The 16,913-nt window shown below is 35.4% G+C and overlaps 1 protein-coding gene and 1 long non-coding RNA gene across 2 annotated transcripts in view; one reads left to right on the forward strand and one right to left on the reverse strand.

Annotated features, from left to right (window-relative positions):
- Nucleotides 1–6,644, reverse strand: part of LOC122795750 — a 43,727-nt gene extending 37,083 nt beyond the window's left edge. The window contains exon 1 of the long non-coding RNA XR_006363854.1: nt 6,381–6,644. This is a non-coding gene — a long non-coding RNA (uncharacterized LOC122795750). The remainder of the gene's footprint in view (nt 1–6,380) is intronic.
- A 177-nt stretch (nt 6,645–6,821) lies between these two features.
- Nucleotides 6,822–16,913, forward strand: part of VAX2 (ventral anterior homeobox 2) — a 487,480-nt gene continuing 477,388 nt past the window's right edge. Inside the window, exon 1 of the mRNA XM_044064064.1 lies at nt 6,822–7,692. Coding sequence (XP_043919999.1) covers nt 7,434–7,692 — 259 coding nt within the window. The 5' untranslated portion in view covers nt 6,822–7,433. The remainder of the gene's footprint in view (nt 7,693–16,913) is intronic.

Below are 16,913 nucleotides of genomic sequence, written 5' to 3' on the forward strand. Positions count from 1 at the left end.
GGAGTGAACTGTAACTTTGACTAGCCATTTAAAATATGTGTGTTTAACCTTCCAAATGTAATTAAAAGTTTTGGAGGAGAAAGAATGCATACGTGTGTGTGTGTGTGTGTGTGTGTGTGTGTGTGTGTGTATGCGTGTGTCTGCGCGCACGTGGGTGGGTGCACTGTGCATGTCTGTGTGATTGCTTGTTAGGGGAGATGGCACATACAGCTTACATCTACTTGCAAGTTGTATATAGGTTTGTATGCATTTATTTTGAAATATTATGCTTGTTAATGTGACATTTAGCCCCCAGTTTAGTTAAAATGTGTTAATTGAGACACCTTTTTCATCTGGGGTTACAGACAACAGCAAGCACCAACATTTTACAGCACTGTTCATAAAACATTATATTTAATAAAGTTTTTGGTAGAAAAACATTTTGTCATGAAAAGTACACGTTTAGGAGAAACACTGGAAAATGCCGGGGTTAAATTGCTTTACATATATTTGTCATATACATTTGAAGTAAATAACGTGATTTATTCAAGTCTACCTGCTTTGTTCATGGGTTCCTCATGTTTACGTTTGGTGACGATGATACAGTGAGGTCCTTTGTTTCTAATAGGGTTACCACTTTTTCTTTCTAGAGGGCAGTCCCTATGTGGGCAGTTCTATCCCGTGGGAGGAATGGGGGACATAAAAACGCTGAACTTCCTGAACATACCTCTCAACCTCTTAATGCAAGAAATCTGGACAAAAGCCTGAAATAGTTGTGGGAAAAGTCTAAAATATGCAAAGGTTTTAAATGTTGCTCTTATAAAGTCAGAACATTGTGAGAATAGCATGATTTAAAGCCTGAAACTCAAATATATATCGTTATTTAGTGACTTCAGCCCTCAGTGATTTGGCAGAAACCCCCAAATTTTACAAGTAACAGATCAAAAATGCGAGGCAAAATTCTGGTCATTCTGCGAAAATCTGGATAGTTGAGCGGTATGGGATTTTACGGCAATAAATATTTTCTAGTTTTCCTCTGGCAATTATAAAGCGATTATTCTGTATCTGGAATTCCTTAACGTGCTAAAAAACAATACAAACGACTCCGATTCTACAAAAGTACATTCTTAATTCTGTAAAAAAGTGAAGTCCAGTGCTTTGTACTGGTCGGAGTATGGTCTGTTCTGCAAAAGGCCGAGTTTCTATAAAAAAATGCCTCGCTTCAGGCATCTGAAAACGCAGCAATCCTGTGTAATGGACACTGCTAAAGTATAAGTGCTTGTTAAATATGATTATGTATTTATGCAAAGCACATTAGGCACAAGGATAGTAATATATTTGTGTGTAGCCAAGTCTGCAGAACGCAATAATGATCAGAGAATACAGAAAACATTACAGAATAACTTGCCCTAAAAACCGCAGGCCCAACGTTGTGTGACCCGGAAAATAAGAAATTTGTAAATGTTCTGATTAAGCTTAGGGAAAAAATATCCTGACATTCTTCGAAATGGTGCACACAGTGCCTCTCAGCTGTATATATTTTTGCAGAATGTCCATATTTTTGCCTCATATTTTTGGTCTGTTGCTCATAAAATTTGTGTTTTTCTGGTAAATCACTGAAGATTGAAGTTACATTATAACTTTGCCCAGATTTCTTGCTCTAAGAGGTTGAGCTCTGAGAGGTTGAGAGGTAATTTGATATTTTAGAAGAAAATAATTTTGACATTCATCCAAGCACTGCTGAAAATTCTAAATATTAATACATCTTAAGTATCTTAACATAATGTGAAAAAAAAGTAATTATCGTTAAAATAGACTCTTTTTTTATTCAAACTTAACTGTTAATTGTGTTGGCTAATGATGTGGTTTGTCCAGCATAATCTTGCATTTTATTAAGAAATACCCCACTTTGGACATCCGAAATATGGCAACCATAACAAAAAATTATTAGAAATTCAGTAGTGAAGTACAACACACAATTACTCTACTGGCAAAGTAACTGATTTCAAAAATATCATTGCAGCACAACAGCTGCAGACAAACTTATTTAAAACAAAACACTGCCAACTTAATTTCCAGTTATCTACATTCTTACGAAATGTATACGCTTATCTAAAGGCAAAACATCACTGGCGTGAAGAAGAACATTTTGAAAGCTACGCTACATAGTATCAACTGTTGAACTAAAGACTAATTCAAAAGGGAAGAGCTAAGCTTAAGGAATGCTTCCTTACTGTTCACCTTTTAAAACCTCATATCTCATATATGACATTGTAGATCACAGTTTTGCAAGACAACCTACACAGCAGGTGCAAATTACTTTGCGTTCTATTTGTTGTCAGAAATCATACTGAAGTGTTTCATTGAACGTCGCCATGCCTCTCAACTGTCCAGGATTTTGCAGAATGCCTACATTTTTACCACATATCTTCGGTCTGTTACTCATTAAATTTATGGTTTACTGGCAAATCATTGAGGATTGCAGTCATTATATAATGTTAGATGTTTGAGTTTCAGACTTCATGTAATTCAGAAAATGCATATTTTATTCTAGTAACTAAGATGTTTGAATTTCAGACTTCCTATCCTTCCGAAAAATGCATATTTTATTCCAGTAACTAAGTTTATAAGAGCAATATTTAAAAAATGTTACGATTTTTGAGCCTCCCCCAATTATTTTTGATTTGTCTAGAGTTCTTGTGCCCTGCCAAGAGATTTAGAAGTAGGAGTGTCACGTTTTTGTCTAATAGGTAGCTGTAAGAACTTACATTTTCTAGTAAAATATCAAAACATTTCCTTTCATTTTCCTCCTCCTCCTACTGGACACTGTCTGGTACAAAAAGCTACCTGTTGTGCACTCAGCCTAGCCAGAATGGATCGGGGATCATTTATTTATAAAGCAAACAGGTTTAAACTGATTTTTTTTCAGTCCAATTGTTTAACATATGTAATTCTATATGAATAACACGGATTTCTGTATTTATGTATACTTAAGGCTGCAAGTTGGAGATTTGCTGCAAAAATACACGATTTTCCAAGACAACCCACACTCTCAAAGAAGGCAAAGGGATTGTCTTCACGCTTTTTTATCAAAATAAATAACTTAAAGTGATAAGAAGTATTCACCACAATCTATACACTTTCAAATATAAACAAAACAGTAACATGCATTTCTTTTTTGTCTGAAATAAATAATGATTTTTTCCCATAACTGAAAATAGTGAGAAAAACTACAATAACCCGAGCCCAAGAAATATGAGAAAGAATTAAAACTCGGGATGAAATACATGTAATGGCGAAATAAATGGACTGCTCCTTGGACAATCTTAGAAAAGGTTTAGATAAGCTGATTAATTCTTGAAAAGAAATTTATGTTAAGATTATTCTTATTAAAAATCTTTTGTCTTTCAAATGTTACACTCTAAAAAAATATTCATTCTGTATTTACTTTTAACTGATATCTTCAGATTCCTTGTGTTCTCATCTACAAAATCGTGATATTATGTGGAACAGTTGTGCAGCCTCAATTTACATTATACTTTATACAAAACAATATAGTGGCTCAAAACATAGTATACGTCAGTGCAATCATTTTAATGTGTCTTTTTATTAAGTTTCTGTAAACACATTTCACTTAATCTATATATATATATATATATATATATATATATCCGAACTCAAACTTAAGTTAACTCCAATCACTTTAATATAAACATAACATTTACAAGTCTTGCCTGTAGCATTCATCGTTAAGTTTTAATATGCCATTGCATTTATCATAAAATAAAACACCCGTCAGACCAAGTACAGGGTAAAATATCGCATATTTCTAGTAACTAGCCGTTTACGATGTTGTATATATTTTAATTCGTTTTTCATTCCACTAATATATCACGATACTCCCTTTCCTCTAATTACTATTATTATTATTATTATTATTATTATTATTATTGTTATTATTATTAATCCTGCCATTTCACTATGCCTTGCTGTTAAATGCTTACAATACAAGTGTGAACATGCCAATGAAGTGTACAAAACAGAATGAAACAAACTTAAATCAGATTAAGATAAACACGCATTCAACATCAAAGCCCAATTAAATGATACGCCTGTATTGCCTTATCACCTTTCCACTCGTTTACAGATCGAGAGACGCGATTATATTTATAGAATGTATATAATATAATATAATATAATATAATATAATATAATATAATATAATATAATATATGTGATGATGATGATGATGATAATAATAATAATAATAATAATAATAGTTATTCTTATTCTTATTATATTGAGTAATATACTTTAGCCTTTGAGAATGTAAGAGAGAGGGGAGCTGGGGAGGAGCTGATGGGTAGAACTAGGGGAAGGGAATGGGAAAACAGGTAGTAGGAAGGGAAATGTTCAACTTGAAGGCGGGTGACTTACTAAGTGATGGAGATGTTTGGAGTTTAAATCTTTATAATATAAGTCATCTTACTGAATATTTCGCGTGTGTGTGTGTGTGTGTGTGTGTGTGTGTGTGTGTGTGTGTGTGTATGTGTGTGTCAATGTCTTCTGTCACAAATTTAGAGCCTACCCTCTAGCAGGTACAGCATTAAACATTTTACATTAGAGTCCAGGCAGAGAATTTTAATAATTTCCTCATGCCTTGATAACATTTCCGCAAGATACAGATTTCGTTGCAGTGGTGTAGACAAGAATCTTATTTTTGTATATTTTTGTATACAGTTTCTATGTGCCCTTCCCCACATTAAAAATAAGCCTTATCATCACTTGCCATCCTCCAGTCATAAATTGCACCAAATACACATCTTATCTGGATGCTGTCCCCTTTAAAACTTGGATTGTTTCACTACCAACATTACGAATATGTGAACAGCACAGAACCTTTTCTAAAACAAAATATGATTAACCGTAGGCTGAGTCATTGTCTGAGCTAATACGAATACTGCAGACTGTATAAAACAATATGCTGAAAATGTGCTCAAATAAGTAGAATGGAGCATACATGGTTACTCACATAGCTGCAAGGTGTCCTTTCTAGTGATAGCTTTCTAGTCCCCCCAGACATTCTCCAGCACACTGGCATAGGACAGATAGACACACACACACACACACACACACACACACACACACACACACACACACACACGATTAACTCTAACAAGTGTCTATTTATTTTATGAAAAGAACACTATGGATGTTAAACATTGAGAAGTAGTTTGGATAAATATTTTCAAATTATAACATTGTTTTAACAGCACAGTACGTAGTATAAAACATAACAATAGAAAAATCTAGTAATCGTTAAAGTCTTTCAAAGCAGTATTTCTAAAAGTTACACACACACACACACACACACACACACACACACACACACACACACACACACATCACTGTTTACTTACAACAGTATATGTCAGAACTCTCGTGACTGAATGCATTGATATACAGAGTAGCTTAATATACACTGATACATTAGACTTAGGCCTTCACATAAATCTGAACGCTTATTGATTGTTTTCATTTTATTGTGCACTGTTTCTCTTATTTGCGTGGGAGTACGTGCACCCAGAAATACAGATGTGCTATGTAAAATGTATCTTCCACCAGAAGATAACAAAAATTATAAAATATGCCATCACTAATATTGTTATATTATAGATGAAATGTGTTCATATTGAGAATACTAATTGCATCATTGCATTTGGTTCAGAATAAATCAGAAAAGTGACGTGATTAAGATTAACTCGTTAAAACAGCAGTGTAACAACATGCAAGTAAGGAAAATAGATAATATAATGAATCGTTCCAGAATTAAAATTTGAGAATTTCAGACTCTCGCTCCACATAATTTTCAGTAATATGTAACTATTCACTCATTTCCTCTTCCTTCCTGTCTCCCTGTCTTATATATCGACTTGCCTGTCTGTCTATCCATCTATCTATTTATCTTTCTGCCTATGTATCCAATCTATCCAGCTTTCTATATGTATTTGTGTTTGAGAGGAGTCTCCCCTTTATAAGGCAGAACAAGATATTTTAATGTTATTGATTCTTTCAGAACTGTATACGTAGCTCTCTTTAGCTATCATTCTATTTTGAATATTTATAAATACACCAGCTCATTATATAATCAGTGTTTTATAAATTGTCGACTAGTCTGAGTGTGAGATACATCTTGAATTAGTTTTACTGTGCTTTCTTTATATAAGTGTCACCACGGTGTTATCGATCCATAGTCACAAAGTTGTACTAGATGAGCTAAAATGCTGTTTTGTTAGCAGGATCATTTTCTATCAATAAATGCCCAAATAATTTCTAAAATTATGTTTCTTGAGGCAGTATAAGAGCATGCAATCCCAAAACAAAACACGCATACTACATACCTTAGCTTAACAAAGTCTGCTATATTATGACGATTTCGGGATTCTTAATCCAATAAATGAACTCGAAATATATCTTGATTTTTTTTCTGTAAATCTTACTCAGAATAATGGTGTCCATGGTGCTAAAATTATACCACACAATGAATCTTTTTGCTATACTAATGGTAATAAATAAGATTACTCATATGCCCCACGCAGGTTTCCTGCCTTTTAATAACCCAATTAAATAATTTGCCATACCCTATCCAGTTTTAATCACAAAAAGGGGGAAAGTACCTTGACAACGCCAAGTGTTCCCTGTCTTTATATGTATTCCTTGCCAAAGGACTCATGCGCCTGGAACTAAATAGATTCTTTGTTTACCAATCAATGGCTGGTGAGAGGAGCAGGAAATTACGTGGCACAGTGGCAGGCAATTTAAAAATGCCCCCTGCTTCTTCTAACTGAGTAATTAGTGACAGTAGTGCGGGGGCTAGGAGCGCGTTGCTATAGCGCACACAGAAGGTACAGAGCTGTGGACCTGCTGAATGCTTCATCACCACAACCATCACCCTTCCAGTTGCGATTCGATACGTCTGGCAAATACTTAATACCCTTGAACGCACGCAGACATGGTCACCGATGGAGCTGACAGCACTCAAACTCTCAGCCAAAAAAACAGCCTCAGCTGATGCTCAATGTGGCATAAAAATATATCAGCTTGTTGGGCTGAAGAACTTTTTAAAGGAACTCCAGCTTCCGAAGTTGAAGCTATGTCTAGCGCGCTTTAGCAGATGAGTATTTGCTTCATCTCATATGGTGATCGATCACTTATCTACTGGAAAAGGAACTATTCTGTGGCTACTCCCCAAAATTTCGCAGATATATTTATATATATACATTTTTTGAGACTGCTTGTCTGATGGAAGGCTGAAAGTAGATGAAAAGGGGGAGCAATGGCTTCTACATTCACCGGACCTGACCACCATCGTGAAACCCTAGATATATTTGAAAGTCACTTTCGGAAGTCCCTGACTGCTACTATTGAGGAAAGATCTTGAGAGGTCTCCATCAATGTTTGATCAGACTACTAGGATGGACGATGGGCTTAATGACGAGAGACCGCATTTAGTTGGTTCAGCCGGCCCGCCTTGCCTAGACCGCGGGTCAACAGACAGAAGCACAGCAACTGGACAAGACAGCATACAAGGCGTTCAAGGCTTTAAAGACAGCCCTGGCACTTCGGGCACGATGCCTACTTCCTCTAAGGACGAAGAGCCCAAAAAGACAGCGGCGGTTGAGGCTGATTATTGTCGACGTATCTTGGTTCGAGGTAGGGATATTACAAATCTAAGAATGACTGCACTGTTCCTGGGACAGGCGACCCTTTCCACTTGTTCTTTCAGCTGAGCTCCTTCTTTCCACAAATAAAATATACATTCGCGTTAAAATAGTAAAATAAGCACACACTAGTACTCTGGGGTTTACAAATTAGTAACAGCTATTACAGATTGCATATTTACAATTGCACAGCTGTGCACTTCTGGCAAACTATTTTTTACAGAGGCATTCTTGAACGACTTATTATAGTACTAAATGTATATATTAACACTTTAAAACCAAACTAGACACCATTGCTGAAGCAGAAAAACATTAAATAAACTTATGAAACTCGAATAATCATGTTCTTAAATAAGGACATTTTTTACATAAACGGGAAAACTAGGTCTTGGCTTTCACTTGTCCCCACAAATTAAAACCACGTTAATGGATGAATTTCCTTTGTATTATTTTATTACTTTTGGTTAACTAGTTTACACAACTCTGTTTGCTACATTTCGGAACCGTTACCCTTAATATAATACATATTTTCAATAATTTCTTGGTATAAAAACACGGGGGGGGGGGGGGGGGGGGGCGCAGACAATCACGTGGGTCGCATAAATATATCGTCATTATCCGTAAGCCAGTTTGAATATCTCCCTGGCACTTTTCATCTGCCTGACCCGTACAGTTACAAATTCACACACCGTATTTATTTGAAATGCACTTGGTGCGTCATAGTTATGACTTAAGAGCTTACACGTTTATCTGTATTTTGAAATGCATGTTATACTGTCCTCTGCATCTTACGAATTTATTTAACTGTGTCAACTAGTAGCGCAGGTTGTACTGTAAGAAAATATCTCATTTTAATGAATGTAAACAGAAACTGGATGATTACTATATTTGGGATGTGAAACTCGCATAAAGTACGTCTTATTCATTTATTCAAGACTTTTCTGTTTTTAATGGCATCATACTACGGTGTTCCAATAACCAAGCCAGCCTTTTTAAAAGAGCTTGGCAGGCGAGAAAGCAAGCACAAGTGATTGTTTCTCCTCTATTCACGTGTTTATGTAACGTGAGATAAAAAAAATGCTTTAGACGAATTATATATCCGAATTGCTTATTCATGTGACTTCTCTGCTTGCAGAGGGAACAACGTTAGGACTGTCTCACTCTTACCTAAAAACTGAAAGGCAATACAGTACATTGCAAAGTCATTTAATTTCAAAATACGTACGTACTTTTTAACTCCATTGTTTCTATATAATTATCTTTATATATTAAATAGCTATTTGCAGAATAAAGAGCAAGCGGTTTTTAGTAAAATAAGAAAAAAATGGCACATTTCCTAGCTGAAGATTGCTAAACATATCATGCAGTCATACTATTTGGAAAAATAATAACGATTAACATTATACCAAATAATGTTCAGGCTTACTGTGTTGAGTAAAATAAATTATTAAAAAATAAAGAAATAACAACACTAGCCAGAAGCGTTTCTTGTGTCGCTGTATCTTCGCCTCTACCACACACTGAATCACGCTACTGGTGCAATGATTTCAGGTGCAAACACCTGGCATATGGTTTATTATCGAACAGTGTAATATTTTATGACGAAATTGTTAGAAATGTGCAAGTGTTTGTGGGTGCACTATTATGCTGATCTACATCTAAATAGGTTGAAATGTGTATGAATGTGTTGAATTTATTAAACTTGACTTCATTTTGAACTCTGTTTCTGACTGCAGTGTGTGGACTTAAGATATATTTCATTTCTTTGATAAACAGTAAAAAATAATGTGTGTGGTGGTGGTGTGTGTGTGTGGGAACATTACTCGTTTTAAAACATATCTAAATTTGATAATAACTTGTGAATTGTCTCTCAATAGTAAACATTCAAAGATTGTGGACGGACATTGGTCTGAAATGTATTCTATGCGGGAGCCAGGGGAGTTAACTAGAAAATTCTGATTTGTACACCAAACTCAGGTGCTGTCACTTTCCCAGCGTAATACGCACTAATTCTAGGTGGTACTGAGGTAATTGCTAACTACAGAATTAAAGATGTAGCACATACAATAAAAATACCATATTATACATTTCTGGTTGGATAGTTAGGAATATAACATAAAAAATGAAAGGGTGCGAGAGGCAGCAATAAGTATAACTGTCGAGGATGATTCCCGAAAATGATCCTTATTGCTTCCTTTTGCACCCTTTAATTTTCATTTATCTGCTGGGCAAAATACTGCCCTGTGAAATTAATCTGCATGCAATGATTTGCATGATGTAGATTGTGATGTTTTTTCCAGTCACGACTCAACCTTTTTTTCATGAATCTGGGACAATGCCAAAAATACTGAGGGACAAAGGTCCAAGAGTAGGGTCAGTTTTTAAATATCACAGTAATTGATCTGGAAAGATAAAAGCGTATGTTTTATGTCCGTATCAGTTTTCTGAAGAATAAGAAGTATTAAACTTTAATTTCTGGCATTATCTACTGACTGGAATCCTCAATAATTTATCAGAAAAATCAAAAGTTTTAGGGGCGGAACAAAAATATTAGGCAAAATCGGGGTCAATGTCTTATACTCTGGTGAGAGGGTTGCATTCCGCATCCCCTGCTATTTAAAATCCTCTTCCCACGCCGCCATTATTTGGAAAAAAAAAATAATTCTGTTATTTGCATTGTTTTCTTATTGTAAGTCTAACCAAGACAGGCTTATGCGTCGCATACTGATTTAATAGCATAACCGTTTCAAATTTTACAGACGTGGAACATTTTCTCTACACAAAATCTGCAAATGTGCAGTACGTGCTGTTGCTTTGTATTTGGGAGCCAACGTGTACGCTCGTATATTGTATGAAATGAAATAAATAAGTACATAAATGGATACACACATGCATAGAATTAGTCATAGTTGATACTTGTGAGGTCTCCTAATTTGTTAATAAAACTTTGGATTACTCCTGTGGGTTGAGCAGAATATAATGTTTACAGAACCCATAAGACTCTCTGGTATGTCCTTTCAGAATATTTATGTGCAAAAAGAAAACACTGTAGGGTTGCCACCTTTTTAAATCACCAAAACGAGACATTTTTTTTATGGAAAAGCGAGATTTTATACGATAAACCATAGCACAGTTAGTGCAAAGGGCTGAGCATTTTTTTGTCAAAATAAAAACTTATTCTTATAGCATTTGATTTCTTTATGCTATTTCAGATAACATTTAGGTGTTTCATATGCAAAATAACTATTTTATGCAACAAGTAAAGAAAACTTAGGAAATTTTATTTTTGTCCTAAAATCACAGAACTTTTTGGCATTTTCAGCATTTTTTTGCTGGACACAACTGCCCAAATAGTGACTGTCTTGCGCAAAGAGGGACGCAGGTGGTAACCCTAAAACACTGGCAGTTTTTGTTTTATTTTTTGCTATAATTTACTTAGTATGGGTTGACTAAATCCCATAATGTCATGCTGCTTTTTAAAATGATGTTTTTGTATAACATGTTCAGCCAGTTTTAAAGTCTGTATGTCAGGAGTGTAGCCAGAGAATTCCATTTTGTATTCACACTCTCTTGCTGCTGCCTTCTAATCCACCTGGCATTATGAAATGTTGACTTTTCACAATATGCTGCCCACCAAACACCTAATAAATAAATGCATGCATCATTTTCATCTGTTCTCACTGTGCCCACAAAATTTGTTGTCTTTTGAATTAGCAATCCTGTCTGTAAGAAAGTTATGTACTTGCTGTTAGAAGCATTAATTTAGACGGTCACAGACATAATTATTTCATGAAAAAGCTAACATTTTCTAAGTGATGTTCAAAAAATGTACTCTGTGTAATGCAAAGAGTACGCCTGGCTACACCATTGCTGTGTGTCTTTCACAAACATAACATTGTGGAAGAGAATGAAGGCACACACGGACACAAAAGAACACATTCGTTTTCGGCTTTTGGGCAGCGTCTCTTACGCCATGGACGCCCCTCCCCACTAAAGCTTGTTTGGAAGGCAGGGCTGGACCTAGGAAGTTGCATAAACTGTAAATAGGAAGGCGGGCCGGGTCCAAGGCTATGGCTGGCGCATGGGCAGGGCCAGGCTGGTATCAGCCCTTCAGGTCCCAGATGCACCTTCTGGATTTGCTTTGAAATCTGACGTTTGAATTCATCGGATAGCTCTTGAGAACTGCAGGTCAGCAAAAGGTCAGCAAGTCTGCACTGAAAGAGGACTAACGTGTGAAGACTGAGTTACATCAGCAAGAAAGGTGGCAACTGTCAACCATAACATATAGTAGATTATTTTTTTTGAATATGTCCCGTTAATGATCGAATCATAGATGCTATTCAAAATTTATCAACTAATGTAATTTGCCCACGATTTTATTTTATTTTGAGACTAAAGAACTAGTCTACTAATTTTAAGACAATCGTCTTATTTAAGTTGTTAAATTAGCCACATTTATATAGTCTCTTCTCGTGTGTGTGCATGTGATGTGTGTTTCTTTGCTAACGAGCTACGCTCTTTATTTTTAACCTTGACGTGAAACAAAACCGAGCTGAGATTCATGTTGATTTATTGTAAATACTGTGTTTTCATTCCTGGTTAACCTTATTTATCTCGATAAACTTCATTTTCAAGGAGATGTCCCTGTCACTTAGCCTTTCCCGCATTTCTGCTTTTGCTTTGGTATAGCCAACTCATAATCCGGTTCCGGAAGGCCAGCCAGAACAGCTTTCAACCTTTTGTCTGTAAAATGTGGAAAACTACTTTACATAGTGTGAAACAAATGAGTAAAATGCGGAACAGTAGCAGCTTACTTATGGACTTTTTACGAATGAAAATAGAGGAGCCAACGAGGCACGCTACCCACCCATTCATTCCTTCCATCTATCATACAATGTGTTCTAGGCACATATATATTACTAAGTACTCCTATTGTTAGATTTAATGCTCTTCATAATTCGGTCCTGGGCATGCATTTCAACTATACATAATTCTGAGGAATTAACCATTCGTTGATTGCTTATAAAAATACCATATTCCACAGGGAAGATGAGCTTAGAAGAACGCAGTAGGATACCTATCGGACGTTAAGAGCTTTAGGTGGGGCATGTTCCTTCTCCCCACGTAGGGGTTGCAATGTTCCTCAACACCATTTGGGGGGGGGGGGGGCAACAGAAAAGACACTTTTGCGCTAATGTATAGTTTAATTTGCTGTTTTAATTCTGTGAGTTTTGCGGAAGACAAGTTTAGTACTTTTGGACTCTTGCTGGGTGGGGACTCTATAGTACCAGGAGAGGAGTGGACGCAATATAAATTAGATCCGCGATCTTGCATTTTGTAAAGCTGATTGGCATCAGTAGATGGCTCAAGTCCAGTTTTGAAATTAGGAATTGCTAGTTATACCAGGTATTTAGATTTTAGATGTTCAGGACTTGCTGGTAATTAAAATCGTTGGGGACAAGCTTTGATGTTTTTTTATCATAGATGCTTGCGACTTGTATTCCAAAGGCATATCAACTAACTGCATAAATTAAGTTAGAAAATAAATAAAGTAAAAAAAAAAGTTATTGGGGGAGTACCGGAGTAGGGATGTAGGCATGAGATTATGGGATTACAGAACTGATGATACAACTAATGCAGTTCCTTAGAGAAAATTTGCTGTACAGGAGTAAGGTGTTTTCAACACTTACCATTTTAATGTACGCGGTCAATTATTTTCCTATCTTATTTTTGGAATACTGTTAAAAATAAAATGTGCTGCTTAAAATACAAAAAAGGAGCAGTTTCCGTTATTCATGATTTATATATTTATTTTTGTTTTTAGTATAGAATCTGAGGGATTGCATGCCAAGTGCGAGAATCATAAAACAGATGAAAATTACTGTAAAATCTTGGTTAAACTCTTTGCCTTTTATACTAAGGAGCAACCTTGCTAGATTCTTCTCGTATTTACATGCCAAAGATGTTCCACTTATGAGATTTTTATCAACATATTTTTAACAGAAAGGATACAGCAATAAGTAAACACATTACAATGGTAAAAACGAACATAACAGCTCCGAGACCCACTAATTTCAAATAATTTATGCTCATGTTGGTTACATGTGCGGGCTTATGATGTGTAACAGAAACACGGTTAAAAAAGTATATATTGCATTTAATTTGAGAAAACAAAATAGTCTGTCGATTTGTTAAAAGTCGGCCTTGAATCAAAAACTTAAAGTAAATTTTCATGTATGCATTGACAATCTAATTAACGTGCAGACAAAATTGTTTCTGTTCAGAATAGCTGCTCTTGATACAATAGACAGATAACTTTTCTGCTATTGTATTGGCTAATAAGAATACTTATTGGAAATCATCTGACAATCCAAACTGAAGCAGTCTCCTCTTACTTTCAATATTTTCCATAAATGCTACGCACTCTCTTTTGTAAAATAATATTTCTGATATTTGTTGAGAAAAAATGTACAGAGCCGCGTACAGCTGTTTGGTTACGTTATTGTTTTATGGTGATTGTCTCCAGCGTTATTATCGTACATCCTATTTTGTAACAAATTTATACTGCATCAAAAAAAAATACGTAGGCATGAACTTTGGAAATATCACAGTTAATAAAAAACACACGATACAGCAAAACTATTGGTTAATAGTGCAAGATATATTGCATGACAAGAACTTCAACGGAATTAAGCATAACTGTGTGTGTGTGTGTGTGTGTGTGTGTGTGTGTGTGTGTGATATCAAGACAAAGCAAAAAGGGGGCACAAAAAAGTTTCCAAATTAGAGACAAATTGTAACTATTACTCGCTTACAACAGCAGCTTTTTGCATCAGTATACGCATTTTGAAATTCTAATGAATGACATTATTGAATGGCAGTAATACTCGGTGATTTTGCAATTTAGTAGAAACTCAAACTTTTTTTACGAGGGGCAGGGCAAAATTTGAGGCAAAATCAGGGGAAATTAAGCGGCATGGTGCCCGCACGTGTGTCTGCAGAAAAGTGCACTTTCAATACTGAAAAATATTTGAAAGCCAAATCCTATCTACGTTCGCTGATAAATGCCTTAGTAACCATTATAAATGTGGCCCAAAATGGAAAATATGGACACCTCTCAACTTCTTAGGGCATAAAATCTGGACAAAGACTAAAATAATGGGACGGGGGCAAAAGCCCCCCAAAATAGGGACAGGTTTTAAATATTGCTCTTATAAAGCTCGAAAAGTTGCTACAATAACAAGATTTGTGCTCGCACGCCTTTTCTGGAGGATGTGAAGTCTGAATCTTATTGTTTAGTGACTTCAGTACTCCTTGATATGCCAGAAAACCACAACTTTTATAAATAACTGCTCAAAAATGTAAGGCAAAAATCTGGACATTCAGCAAAAATCAGGACAATTGAGAGGTATGAAAATATGTATTCAGAAATTAAACTTGTTTCATTGTTGTTGTTTTAATTCTGTGTACAAGTCATCCTGGTTAAATTGGTCCCCAGAGCAGTTTTCGCTCTTTTTAACACAAGCAGCTTAATTAAAATAATTTGTCTGAAGCCAGTTTGCCATTAGGCTCCAATTATCATGAGATACTGAACACTCTTGAAATGACAGGTTTTATCTATTTTTGTAAAATAATATTTACATTTAAGCCGGACTAGGCACCTTTTTATGCATTGCACAGTCTTGTTTTGAATATGCAGTTTTAGAGCCACAGTGAAATCCGAGGGCGTTTGAAAAATAAGAGCCAAATATGAGCACATATTACAGAAACTGATGCTTTTGCACGTACATAAATAATATTTAGCATTTGCAAGGAGGCCCCATGCTTTAGTTAGGGGTAATAGTGTAGGGTGTACTTCATTTTGAACTTTGTAGTTCACTGGAAAGCATGGCCTTATTAGGTAATATACATTTAATGAAACGTACTGTAAAATGAAGCAGTGAAACACGTGTTATTTTTATTACTGTTATAGAATGTATGCTAATGAATTGCAATAATAATGGTTCCTATTTAAGACATATTTAACCACACTTAGATAGATAATGAGAAGTAAATGTTTTCCTACTTATGCCTCTGGTTCGTTTTTCCAGCCAAAATCTTGCATTTTGAAAATAGTTTTAAACCTAAGCCCTACTTTTACTCGGTTTCTTAAATAGCACTGCTCTTACACGATTTGTTGTCATTAGAGACACATTTTCAGAAATGTAACTGCATAAATATTATTTTGGATTAACATTTTTATTATTGATGCAACTGAATTTCTGGTTATGTGTCTGCCTTTAAAACAATAAATCGCGATCTGCTTCATACGATTGACTTGTTGGTATGATAGCTGCAGTGATAATTCTTGCTTTTACATTGAACAGATATAAAGTATATTTTACACTTTTGGTTCCAGTTTTATACTCAAAAGATACATTTATTTGTATAGTTACAGTATTGTATGACCAACATATGTAAAATATAAATACATCACTGCAGTACATACATTTACTGCCACTTTGAAATGTTTACATTTGTGAACAGACGTTACACAAATCTTTGCATTTCAGTTGGTTATGAAACCTGCTATACTTTTTTGTGCAAAAATGTGTATGTATCTCCAGTCACCACAGTTCTGTTATACTGGCAAAAGTGTATATCAAAATTTTAAAATTAATTTAGCAGTGGCTTTTTCACTGTTTTTGCTATAGTAAACCCTTTTTTTCCTGGTGGTTTTATTATAAAACCAATTAAGGACCGGACCTTTGGGCGGCTACCATAGCTCTAATTAAATCAGAGATAAATATCAAAAGAATCAGGGAAAAAAATCCAGAAATTAACAGGGACAGTTCTGAAATATTAGTACTATTAACTTAAGCCATAGTCAGAGTAACACAATGTGAACTGATAAACATTTCCTGAAGTAAAAGAAGTCTATCACTGTAATTATTGTCATTATTTATTAAGTGTACTGCACCATCTTTTCTCCAAAAGTTGTCAGTTTTATCAGGGTTAAGAGGGACAGCGCTTACATTTGAGTCAAAATTAGGGGCGGCTGGAAGGTATACTCCTCATAAACAGATGTAGGCAATGATTTACCACAGCATTCCTTACAAAGCGTCATTGCTTCTTTCAAGGGGGCGGGGCTATAGTTGATTGACATGTTCCACACGACAGCAGGACATATCCGGAACTCGGTGCACAATTCTGCTAATACTTTATTCACGAAAA

This window comes from Protopterus annectens, chromosome 2.part2 (genome assembly GCF_019279795.1).
Source record: "Protopterus annectens isolate FY-2018-M chromosome 2.part2, PAN1.0, whole genome shotgun sequence".
Taxonomy (NCBI): Eukaryota; Metazoa; Chordata; order Ceratodontiformes; family Protopteridae; genus Protopterus; species Protopterus annectens.